General features: G+C 40.6%; 2 protein-coding genes across 2 annotated transcripts in view; one reads left to right on the top strand and one right to left on the bottom strand.

Annotated features, from left to right (window-relative positions):
• LOC122246920 (sodium-coupled monocarboxylate transporter 1) overlaps positions 1-3,444 on the top strand; it is a 26,170-nt gene extending 22,726 nt beyond the window's left edge. Inside the window, exons 9-12 of the mRNA XM_086533252.1 lie at positions 1-75; positions 246-565; positions 1,069-1,169; positions 2,120-3,444. The exon at positions 1-75 is cut by the window's left edge and continues 107 nt beyond it. Coding sequence (XP_086389378.1) covers positions 1-75; positions 246-565; positions 1,069-1,169; positions 2,120-2,295 — 672 coding nt within the window. The 3' untranslated portion in view covers positions 2,296-3,444. The remainder of the gene's footprint in view (positions 76-245; positions 566-1,068; positions 1,170-2,119) is intronic.
• A 423-nt stretch (positions 3,445-3,867) lies between these two features.
• LOC147466996 (sodium-coupled monocarboxylate transporter 1-like) lies at positions 3,868-12,362 on the bottom strand. Its single transcript, XM_086533548.1, has 11 exons — positions 12,149-12,362; positions 11,256-11,389; positions 10,187-10,375; positions 8,768-8,922; positions 7,705-7,845; positions 7,226-7,444; positions 6,657-6,775; positions 5,722-5,906; positions 5,136-5,386; positions 4,824-4,924; positions 3,868-4,433 (listed from the first exon to the last, which is right to left on the bottom strand). Exons 1-11 carry the CDS (start codon positions 12,360-12,362, stop codon positions 4,243-4,245), a joined length of 1,899 nt encoding a protein of 632 aa, XP_086389674.1. The 3' UTR covers positions 3,868-4,242.
• Between the last annotated feature and the right edge of the window lie 138 nt (positions 12,363-12,500).

Below are 12,500 nucleotides of genomic sequence, written 5' to 3'. Positions count from 1 at the left end.
CTGGGTCTCTTCCCTTTGGGCTTCTGGAGCCATTGCGACCGCCGCGGGGCTTTCGTGGGACTGGTCGTGTCTGCGGTAGGATTTTTTTTTTCTTTTTTGTTTTTGTTTTTGTTTTAAGGGGGTTTGGGTTTGTTTTGTTTTGTTTTAATTATTTTTTTGTTACTAGTACTATTGTTATTATCATTATCATTGTTATTAATCATATCTATTTACACACAAAAAATCTTCCTTTTTCACCAACCCAGGTCTTCGTGTCCTGGATAGCGATGGGGGCCTCGTTCTACGGCACGAAACCCGAATACCTCTCCCTCTCGGCTGACAACTGCCCCGTCAGCTTCAACGTCAGCAACCAGACTCTGAACTCCCAAGACGATCAGCTGATGAGTGACGTCACCCAGTTTGCAAACCTCAGCGCCTTCGTCCAATCGCGAGGCCAGAACGACCTCGATGACGTCATGGCTAAATCCGGCTTACACGAACTCGTTTCGGAAGAGGAGGCGGCTGGGACCACCGTTGCAGAGAGCCTTGTCGAGGAGATGGGCGCGCAGCAGCAGGAGGAGGAAGAGTGAGTAGATGGATTCAGGGAGAGGGAGGGTGAGGGGGAGGGGGAGAGGGAGGGGGAGAAGGAGTGGGAGAGGTGAGGGGGAGGGGGAGGGGGAGAAGGAGGGGGAGGGGGAGAAGGGAGGAGGAGGGAGAGGGAGGGGGAAGATGGAGGAAGAAAGAGAGAGAGAGTGAGTGAGTGAGTGAGTGAGTGAGTGAGTGTGAAAGAGAGAGAGAGAGAGAGAGAGAGAGAGAGAGAGAGATTGGTAGAGAGAGAAAATAGATAGATAAAGATAGATTGATAGAGAGAGAAAATATATAGATAGAGATAGATAGATAGAGAGACAGATGATTTTGAACATATACCCTCTCACCATAACCAATTAGAAATACACCACTTGATAAACTGACCTCATCACAACAACGCATCCGAAACCCACTCGACTAACCTAAAGACCATCCCTCACAATCAACTATCTTAATACCAGTATCATTCCCATAACTTTTTTTCTTTTATTTTCTTTGCAGTTGGCCGCTCCTTGCATTATACAAAATATCATACACTCTTTACCCTGTTATCGGAACGCTTACCTGCATTATCGTGGCTATTAGCATTACCATCGCAACAGGTGAGGCACCTTAGAGCGTATTGTGTACACGAAGGTTTGTTTACTTTTGTCTTGTCTGACGTAACGGTCTTTTCTGTTACTGTTTTATATGTTGCTTTTATGCTGTGGTTGGTGTAGATTAAATTAAGGCTATTCAGCTATGATGAGTAAAGGTCCGGTTTTAAATAAAAAAGCTCCCATGTATACAGAGATCTGGATAAATGTGCTGCATGTAATTTGGAAAATATAGCAACCAATCGAAGTTTTTCTTCATTTCATATTCACTCTTTGGCTAATTTATACAAAGTATAAAGATAACTAAGGGAGTACCTTTATTTTGTTTATTTATGTATTTCTACTAGAGTCTGGGGTCTAGCTAAGACATTCAGAAGGTAATTGAGTAGCTCTGCCATAGAGTATATCTAGGTTTGCTGGAACTAGAAAAGAGGAAGAGACGAAAACTGATTGAAAACCTGAGTCGAGTATTATATATTTTTTATTATTATTTATATTCACTAAAGGTAATAGAAAAGATGAATAGATAGAATAAATAGAAAGCGTGTATATTTTATTTCTTACTTTATATGTTGTTTTTCAATAACATATCTCAATTAGGAATGTCATAAATATTTCCATCTTTTAGCGATAATTTCCAACGGACAGGAAATTGATAATTTATCTTAGTAAGAACTTTACGAAGTAGAATATTATCATTATCTTTATCATTATTATCACTTGTCACTTATATCTTATTACTTTCGTTATCCTTATAACAGTAATAATGATTATAATCATTATTGCTATTATAGTTGTTATGATCATTACCATTATCATATCATTATCTTTACCATCCTTATTATCATTACTGCTGCAAAGATAATGATAACGATAATAACAGTAATAACAAGTAAGGATGACGATGATGATGATTACACTGAAAATCATCATAATCACTACCATTACATCTCCAGGTGGCGAAGACCTGAGTCAAGTGAGACCGGAGCTGGTGAGTCCCATCATCCGACGGTTCCTCCCTGCCCGGTCGGCGACTATGAAGGACGCCTATTACCTCCCAGTCAAAACCTTTTCGATGGAGGATTCCGCCAACGGACACCAGCTGTATCCTATACGCAAATCTGAGCCTTAGATTTGTGAGGATTTTTGGCTTAATTTTTTTTTCTTTACTAAGTCTTTTTGCTTCTTTTGTTTGTGTTTTGTTTCCTCTGCTGAGTCTGTGTTCTTTCGTTTTCCCTTTTTTTTCTTGTTTTCTTTTCTCCGTCTGTTCCCTCAGTCTTATTTCAATTGCACATTAATCATGATAATGTGCTCTTGATAACAAAGATGCATTATTGACATGATCCATAATCCATAAATGAGTAAAGTTTGATTTTACTCTCCTCAGCGCCCTATTACGATGGCGCCATTGTTGTTTCAAGTACAAGAAGGTTCAGTTTCATATATCAGTTCGCCGTATATTGTCTTTCATCTTCATTGTAAAACAAGAAAAAAACTAAAAAAAAAGAAAGATTTCCCTGTTTATTCTCGTTATGAAGAAGGATAATGTAAGAGATACGATACTCATAAGTGTTTTGGATGTTCATATTCTCGAAAGAAAATCAAAATCTCAGTAAAATTCAGTGATCGGAGTCGAGTCCTGTGTTCGAACCACTGATTGAAGCACTTGATGAATTTGGTCTTTGCAGTTCGAATACAGGAACTTAATTGAGCTAAATGTAGAAAAAGTATGAGAATGAAAAAAAAAGAAATAATAATCACAATGTAAGGTGTTATTAATTCTTTTTTAAAAAAGTCTACATTTGGCACAGTGAACTCTGTATGACTGAGTTAAGTTTGACTTGTTCGTATTACTAGAGATAAATATTGGCCCAACTTTCTAGACTAGTGCTCGAAAACTGCATTTAGGTTTTTTAATTGATTGGTATTTGGGAATTTGAATTGGAACTAACCACAACTTACGCAAAGTGGGGACCGAATATTGGTTTTGATAATACGATCAAATGTGTATATATATAAACATGTATATCTTGTCCATTTTTTTTACATAATGAAAATATTTCTGAATATCACATAAATCTTTTTGAAAAAAAATATCACTTCTTAATTTAATTTCTAATATTTCTATTTGCACTTATTCTTTTCTTCTATTATTTCTCTCTTTCTCTAATCTTCCCCCATGTATCCGTCCTCTTGGCCTTATTAAAAGAGGCGAGATTATCTCCCATTTTATTTTTTAAGAAATTACAATAAATGTAAATCTAGTAAATGTAAACAATTTCACTGGCTTTGATTATTCCTTTCACTTCCTGCACATCATCTGAGGTTTGTAAAAAAAAAATATATATATATATATATACATAATATATGTATACATTTATATATATATATATATATATATATATATATATATATATATATATATATAATTTAATCAAATAGTTTCCTGTAATATAGATATACATGTTAGTGAAGGTGATGTATGTACTGTATAAGAGAAGACAGAAAGAGAGTGAAAGTGAGAGAGAGAGATAGAGAGGAAATAAAGTATCAGAAACTATTATTAATTATATACTCACTTTTACACAGACTATATTCCAAAAATTATATGTAATATACCATATATATATATGTATATATATATATATAAATATATATATATATATACTCACACATATATATACGTGTGTGTGTGTGTAAATCAGAAAAACAAAATATGAGCATACCTAAAGTACAAAATGTAAAAACCAATCACTCTGACGAATGAAGCATACATCAAATAAGTCATATCGACTAAACACGTATCTAAGCGCTTATAAGACATTTTACCTCTTAAACGTATGTCTGCGAGATAAAGTGACTTATGGCGGTCCACTTTGGGATTGAAAATGCGTGGTTTATGTCTTTGCATAGGGTTAGGACTTTGTATGGATACCAATCAGATCCTACAAACTGGAATCAAGTCCTTAATAAATTAGGCTCCAGAATTAGACTTACGAATAGACTGTAAGGATCACAATATCCTTGTAAACTAGAAGATCCTTACAAATCACGATAGACTTCAGAGATTCCCAGAGTTCTAAACCATAGAGTTCTGTACCCTATCCGTAGAAGAATCAGGGGCAGGAACAGGTGTATCGTCTGCCGAAGGGTTAGAGATTCTGTCAGGAAAGCAGGAGGTGTTCCTTGAATCCTTTGGTTGCTCTGGAAGGAATCGGCGAACCAGGGGACTGACGTACTCGGGTCTCACTTGACGTAGGTCCTCGCCACCTACGGCAAGAGTGGTTAGCTACCTTATTTTTACTCTTAGTAGTGTTGTAGTAACATAAGTATTTGATTTATCTGTTAAATACGGTAATTAATTTCTGTTCGTGTTTCTTTTTAAATCGCTCAACTTATCTATTCGTTCATGGACAGTTTTATACATAACTAGCAATAAAATTCGTTTATATAATACCTCATAAAATAATAAAAAAACAGACTATAGTCTTCGGCACAAAGTCAGGAGAAATTAGCCCCGCCCCCTTCTCACTTCTATCCAATCAGGTGATTGTGGTTGGTCGTGGGCATATATGGGGCGTGGCTAATTTAGCTTGACTTTGTGCCGGTGACTATATTCCTAATAGTTGAAGAACAAAAATCACCTTATTGATTTCTCACCTGTAATGAGAGTGACAAGACCAGCCACGATGATAAATGTGACCATTCCTATTGTCATAAAGAGTGTGTATGACAGGCCGTAGAGGTACATCAAGTCCCCGCTGAAATATGGGAATAGGTGATATTTATCTATCTGTCTATCTATTTATCCATAAATCAATCTCTCTATCTACCCACACATGCAAATGTTTAATATCACACGAACATATAGTAGCTCAAATATATCTTTGAAAAAATAATAACATTCTAAACCAATCATTACAGAAAAACTAAAAAAACACACAAACAAACAAACAACAACAGCACACTCACCCATCCTCCTCAATCAACGGCGCATTCTCAAACGCGGATTCACCCGCCTGCAGCAGCTCGCGTTCGTGTAAGTCCGGATCCATGAAAGCGACGTCTACTTCTGGCGTTCTTTTACGAAATGCGGATTCAACTAAGCTGCTATTTGTCCCACGGTCCCTTTCGAAACCAGGACATGTTTCGTTGGAAAATGGAAGATATTCTGGTTTCTCGCCGTATATCGATGCTCCTATTGATATCCAGGCGAGAAATATCTGTACCAGAAAGGCGAATATATAGGATATATCGAGAAAAATAATTTCATACTGATAGTAAAAAGTTCAATCAGAGACATAACATACAAGACATACATACTAAAGTCCTTTATCAAAAAACAATAACAACAAAACATGCTATCTGTATCGACAAAAAAGAACGTTGGATAATAAATCTCAGCAAAATTCAATAAATAAAATAAAAAAAGAGTAAAAGAAAATGTCCTCCAAAACAACAACAACAAAAAAGTTTAGACCAGCCTTAAAAAAAGAAAAAAAAAATCTTAGACAAGACTTGAGGACACTTAGTGTCCTCAACATCGCCATTCCTTTACCGCCGAGACTATCAGCCCAGCGAAGGCCCCTCGGCGGTCGCAGTGAGGGACCAGGACTGCGGTGAGGTAGAGACCCAGCCTCGGCCCTGCAGCGACCCCGGCGAGAGTCATCGTCGTCTGGAAGAGCCCGCCGAAGTTCTTGGCGAAGAAAGCCGTGGCGATGACGAGCGCGCCTGTCCCGAGGGCTGTCGGAGGAGGAGGAGGAGGAGGAGGAGGAGGAGGAGGAGGAGGAGGAGGAGGAGGAGGAGGAGGAGGAGGAGGAGGAGGAGGAGGAGGAGGAGGAGGAGTAGGAGGAGGAGGAGGAGGAGGAGGAGAGGGAGGAGGAGGAGTAGGAGGAGGAGTAGGAGGAGGAGGAGGAGGAGGAGGAGGAAGAGGGGAGGGAGGAGGAGGAGGAGGGGAGGGAGGAGGAGGAGGAGAGGGAGGAGGAGGAGGAGAAGGAGGAGGAAGGAGGAGAAGGAGGAGGAAGGAGGAGAGGAGGAGGAGGAGGAGAGAAGAGGAGGAGGAGTGGAAGGGAGGAGGAGGGGAGAGGGGGAAGGAGAGAGGGAAGGAGAGGGGAGGGAGAGGGAGAGAGAGGGGAGGGAAGAGGAGGGAGGGAGAGGTAAGGAGGGGGGAGTAGGAAGAAGAGGGAGGGTTAGAGAGTTAGGGTGGGGTGCAGGGTAAGGAGGGAAGGAGAGGGTAGGGGTGGGAGGGAGGGAGAGGAGAGGGAGTGAGTTAGAAAGGGAGTTAGGGAGGGAAAGAGAGGGAGGGCGTGGAAGGAAGTAAGGGAGTGAAGGGGGGAGGGGAGGGAATTAGTAGTTGTATTAGTGGTGTTATCATAATAAAATCATTATATATATATATATATATATAGTAACAAACAACATTAATGATGCAGTTCGTGTAATCATTGATATATTACAAAGAATCTTGTTAACAAAAGCGACGAAAAAAATTACAAAGAATCTTGTTTACAAAAGCTGCGCCATCTGTCGACAGGCTGCGGAACCAAGGCAGAGGCTCCAGCAAATCTTTCCACACAACGGCCACCCAGCTGTTGATCATCGAGGAAAGCGAACTGGAATACGAAAAAAAAAAGGAAATGAAGCAAATTATGTAAGTATTGAATTGATAGAGATAGAAAGATAGATGGATGGATGATTGGTTGGTTGGGTGGGTGGGGGGGTGGTTGGTTGGTTGGATGGATGGATGGATGGATGGATGGATGGATGGATGGATGGATGGATGGATGGATGGATGGATGGAAGGAAGGAAGGAAGGAAGGAAAGATGGATGGAAGGATGTATAGATGGAAAGAAGGATATATAGATAGATGAATGAAGGAGTAGATAGATATAGCTAAAAATAGAAGAATAAATCGATGAATGGACTGAAATATAGCTACAGATACAGATAAATATAAATATAAGGACAACACCCAGCAATCAGTTCATTATCCTTTTTTTCCGTATCTCCTTATCTATTTCTTCCCAATCCATCTCTTTATCACTCATCACTCATCTCTTACCTAAGGGACCCACTGCATAACATGGCGACGAAGAGTCCAGGCATCCCTAATATAAAGCCCATTTGGTCCATGACGAAGTAAGGAAGGATTTGATCCTTGGAAGTTATGATCCCTTGCAATAAAGGATCGCAGCCGTGATACGTTGCAAAGGCACAGATGCCACTGAAGTCCTGCAGGATGCACATGGCTATCATCCCCACGAGGTTCAGTAGAAGGACCCTAAAACGAAAGGCTACTTGTTATTTTTTTATTATTATTATTATCATCATTTTATTTGTTGGCTTATTCATTGTGGTATTGCTCTACACGTAATTTTACTTTATGATGACTATTATTCTCAGAAAGTAGTTAACAAAGTTTAAAAACGATTTAATATTATTCTTAAACTGCATCATGGACATCACAATAGTTATGCCATTTGCTTCGTCTAATAAAATCACTATAACAAAAACAAAAACAAAAACATTATGACCTCTGACCTCCTTGCCTGATTTATGGTTGGCACCGAACATATGCGTTGCAGATTGGTCTGGGAAACGCCATAACAATCAAGAAAAAGTACAGCTCCCATTGTCATTACATTCGCCATTGTGTGTCTTTTGTATGGGTTCAGGGACAGGCTGGAAGGAAGAGGCCGCTGGATTACCCTTTTTTTGTTTGTGCGCGGTTAATATTTGTTTAAGGTAAAGATTGCCGGGTTATTATTTTTGAGTGGAGAGTATTTTTTTATTTTTAGGGAGGGAGGGGGGGTAAAATTGGTGGATTATTATCTTTAAGTAAAGATTATTGGGTTGTTTTTCATGTAAAGATCTCTTTTTAGAAAGAGATTGCTGGGTTATTAAACTCTGAGTAGATATTGTTGGATTACCATTTTCGTATAGAGACTGCTAGTTTAATATTTCTTTGAGTATTTATATCAATTTACTCATTTTATTAATCATCATCTTTTAGCGGAAATATGCATGTGTTTTCTGTGGGGAGAGCATCCTTTATAAATCTGAGAAGGTTGTCAAAAAGTTGTATTGGAATTAATTTGTTCTATATGTACTCTGGCTCTCTCTCCCTATCTCACTTTTTCGTTAGTTTTCTTTCTTTCCCAGTCTCTCTCTCTCTCTCTCTCTCTCTATCCATCTGTCTGCCTCTCTCCATCCGCTTTCTCTTTCTCTCTGTCTGCTTGTCTATATCTCTCACTCTCTATCAGTTACTCGCTCTCTGTCTGTCTGTCTGCATGTCTGTCTACATCTCTCACTCGCATCAAAGTAAAAAAAAAAAATATCTATCTGTCTGCCTATCTGTGTCTCTATCTCTCTCTATCTTTCTCTCCCTCTCTTGGCTGGGTACTACGATGGGTAAGGACCAAGCTCAGACTAAGAGTTAACACTCGTTGACACACTCGCGAGTCAGCACACTCTGACACAGGTCAGGCTCGCCATAGCGACCATAGCCCGGGCGTAGCATATGCTCGCCATATCTGGCTTATCCTTATCCTTATCTCTCTCTCACTCTCTCACACTCACACACCGAACACCTGCATATACTTACTCAAAGAGTTCCGTTCGATTAGCTTCGCGGGCGATGCTCCACACCTCCCCCACCCCCCCTACGCGGACACAAGCAACGGCTACCACCGCCAAGGATCCCGCCAAAATAACCGCCATTTGCACCACGTCCGTCCACACGACCGCCCTCAGCCCACCCTGTTGGCATTCGGGGGAGATCGGAGCAGATTGAGGGGTTACGGGTGCAATGACTTTAGGGATGATTGATGATGATGACTGATAATAATGATTACAATACTAATCCCAACAATGATAATAAGAAAAATAATGACAACGATGACAGCAATAACAACAACATCAACAGCGACACTATGAGCTATAATAATGACAATAATAATAATAACAATAATATAGTAATAACAACAACAAGGTTAACATACTAGCGACAATGCTTCCAGCTCTACATACCCAATTTTACTTCATTCTTCTGTCCTGATGGCCCTTTGGCTCTCGGCTGTCCTGAGCCGAGGCCGAGCTACATATTTTTTACCGATTACCTAGACCGATTTCTGTGGCAAGGTAACTAGTGGACCTAGATATTCAACAGATACTTGACCGATTAATGTAGTAAGGTAATCGATCCTGCTGGATACTAAACCGATTACTTCGAATGATTACTGTGAAGAATCTGGAAGTCCTTTTAAGATGCGATAACGGTTATCTTCGGAGCAGCTCCTATAACAAGGGGATAAGCGGGTGATGTCTTTTCTGTGGCATAAAGTGGCTTTTTCGGTCTCTATTTCTCTCTATTTCTTCTCTCTCTCTCTCTCTCTCTCTCTCTCTCTCTCTCTCTCTCTCTCTCTCTCTCTCTCTCTCTCTCTCTCTCTCTCTCTCTCTCTCTCTCTCTCTCTCTCTCTCTCTCTCTCTATCGTGCGTGTGTGTGTGTGTGTGTGTGTTTTGTTTGTGTGTGTGTGTGTTTGTGTGTGTGTGTGTGTGTGTGTGTGTGTGTGTGTGTGTGTGTATGTGTGTTGTGTGTGTGAGTGTTCCTCTTTTATATGTGTAGAGTGTAGTCTACCTAATTGTTTATCTATCTAGTTATATACATATATATATATATATATATATAATATATATATATATATATATATATATATATACATATATATACATATATATACATATATATATATATGTACATATATATACATATATATGTATATATCTGTATATATATACATATATATATATATACATATGCCTGTCTGCATATCTTCCTATTAATCTATCTATCTAACTATCTGTCTATGGCAAACTCTGTCGCACCCTTGTCTGAATTAATAAACAAACAAATAAATGATTAGATAAATATGTAAATAAATAACTAATTAAATAAACGAATAAATCAATAAGTAATAGATAATAATAATAAAAAAAACATGAAAGACAAAAACAAAACACTCACCATGGCAGAATACAGGATACACACGACTCCGAGAAGGATAATATTGACTTCGACTGACAAAGACGTAACCGAAGCCATGGCCAGGGTGGGTGCATAGAGACACAGGCCGGAATACAAGAACATCGGGACGAGTTGCAAGAGGAACACAGTGCGACGGAGACCTCTTGATTGGAACCGAAGTTGCAGGTACTGGGGGAGGAAGAGGGAAGGGGGGGGGGGGGGTAGGGTGGTGAGAGGGTGATAAGGAGGGAGGGGGCGGGGTGGAAGAGAGGGTAGAAGGGGAAAAGGGGAATGGGAGGAGGATGAAAAATGATGGAGAGGGGTGAAGAAGGAAGGAAGAAGAGGGAGGGAGAGATAGGAGAGACCGAGGAAGGGAGGAGGAAAGAGGGAAGAAGCGAAGAAGAGATAAAGGAGGGAAGGACGGATAAAGTAGAAGAGAGGAGAGATAGAGAGAGAAAGTGGAAAGAAGAGACAGATAAAGAGAAGGAGGGAGAGGAAGAAAATTAAGGAGACGGAGAGTACTTCGAGGAAAGAGAGACACACAGGAGAGAGAGGGAGAGAAAGATCTAGAAGGAGGGAGAACTAGAGGAGATCGCGAGAAAAAGAGGAAGAAGATATATGGCGAGAGAGAAAGAGAACAAACAAAGATTTAAAATAGACACATCAAAAGAGACGAGAAGTCGAAAAAAAATACAATTGCATTATTACGGAAACAACCAAAACTCCCATTCCTCCCTCCCTCCCTTTCCCCCTCTTTCCACCCTGCTCTCCCTTCCTTCTCTGTCTCCCTCTCTCCACCCTACCCTCCCTTCCCTCCCTCCCTTTTCCTTCCCTTCCTTCCTCCTTCTCTCCACCCTATTCTCCCTCCCTCTTTCCATCCTACCCTTCCTTCTCTGTCTCCCTCTCTCCACCCTACCCTCCCTCCCTTCCCTTCTTCCCACTCTCCATTCCTTTCTTTCCCTGCCTTACCCATCTACGTTCTTCTCCAATCCACCTCTTCCTTCATCTTTCCCTCGATTATCCCAAGCCTCGCCTTCGCTCCCTCCCTCTTCGGAACACCTCAAATCACCTCGTTAATGCTGGTCATCTTCAGCGGGTAAAACACGGGCAGGAAGATAACAGTTGCCAGCAGGATTCCGATAGCTGTTCCTGCGCTGGTCATGGCAATCTGCAACCCGTGTCCGTAGGTTTCGCCGGGGCTGCCTGCAAGCGGAAGGAGATAGCTGTTGCAAATGCGTGTGAGCGGGAGAGGGTTAATGCAGTTGCTGGAGATTAGTGGTTGGGTTAAGGAAACTTGTTGATCTGTGGATAGTAGTGACAAAGGATTTTTGTTCTTGTTTTAAATACAAAAAGCGTTTACTCTCTAGGGAAATTAGGAAAGGAGATAGATGTTGCAATTATGTTTCAACGGGAGGGTGGAAAGGAGCTGCTGGAATTTATTGATTGTCTGCTTATCTGCGTATTAATCTATCTATCTATCTGTCTATGGCAATCTCTGTCGCACCCATTTCTGAATCAATGAATTCAGAAATGTGGTTTGATGTGGTAGACATCTTGATCTGTGAAGAGTTGTGAACCAAAATGAAGCTCGGATAAGGTAGAGTTCGAACTTTTTAAATGTTTTGGTTCATATAAGAATCGTTTAATTTGCAGGAAAATGAGGAAATTACACAATTGTTGTAACTGTATTTCAACGGGGCGAAGGGGGGTATGGTGTGTGGTGAGGTCTCCATATATTTTGATATCGTGAACTTTTAGGGATATGAAGTGTATTGAAACAAATGAAGTCTGAAACAGATAGGACTTAAATCTTCTACCCATGCCCTTTTCCACACACACACACACACACACACACACACACACACACACACACACACACACACACACACAAATGCAAGCACATTCTCCTTCCCAACTCCTTTCCATTCATTTCTCCTCATTTCCGCACAGAATCGAACCCACCCAAAACAGCGATTGCCGAGATATAAGACGATAAAAGAGAGACAGAGACAGGGAGGACGCTCATCGACCTTCCGCCGAAAAGGTAATCTTCAGTGTTTTTGTTCCCCGTGAAGGCATGGAAGAAGCCGATTCCTAGGCTTGTGGCGAGGAGACTCACGAAGACCACGTAATCCGCAGTCCCGAATCTCGCTATGTCCTCCAGCCCCGAAGCCATCTGGTGGTGAAAGATGGAGTTAAGATGTCGGGGAGATATAGATGCAATGGCTAGATAGATGGATAGTGAATGAGTAAGTGAAAGAGAGAGAGAGAGAGAGAGGGAAGAAAGAGACAGAGAGAGCAAGAGAGTAGCGAT

This window comes from Penaeus japonicus, unplaced genomic scaffold (genome assembly GCF_977035675.1).
Source record: "Penaeus japonicus unplaced genomic scaffold, GWHDUDI00000001_assembly GWHDUDI00000039, whole genome shotgun sequence".
NCBI classification, from domain to species: Eukaryota; Metazoa; Arthropoda; class Malacostraca; order Decapoda; family Penaeidae; genus Penaeus; species Penaeus japonicus.
Note: the sequence above shows the minus strand (reverse complement) of the source record. Positions and strands in the feature narration are given on the sequence as shown.

What these genes read in the sequence shown, in the direction of transcription:
- LOC147466996 (XM_086533548.1), bottom strand. Translation starts at nt 12,362, where the DNA reads ATGGCTTCGGGGCTGGAGGACATAGCGAGATTCGGGACTGCGGATTAC. An exon ending in AGATGACCAGCATTAACGAG is followed by an intron (nt 10,376 to 11,255) that starts GTGATTTGAGGT and finishes TTCCTCCCCCAG; the next exon opens with TACCTGCAACTTCGGTTCCA. An exon ending in CTGGGCTGATAGTCTCGGCG is followed by an intron (nt 5,387 to 5,721) that starts GTAAAGGAATGG and finishes TTTCTGGTACAG; the next exon opens with ATATTTCTCGCCTGGATATC.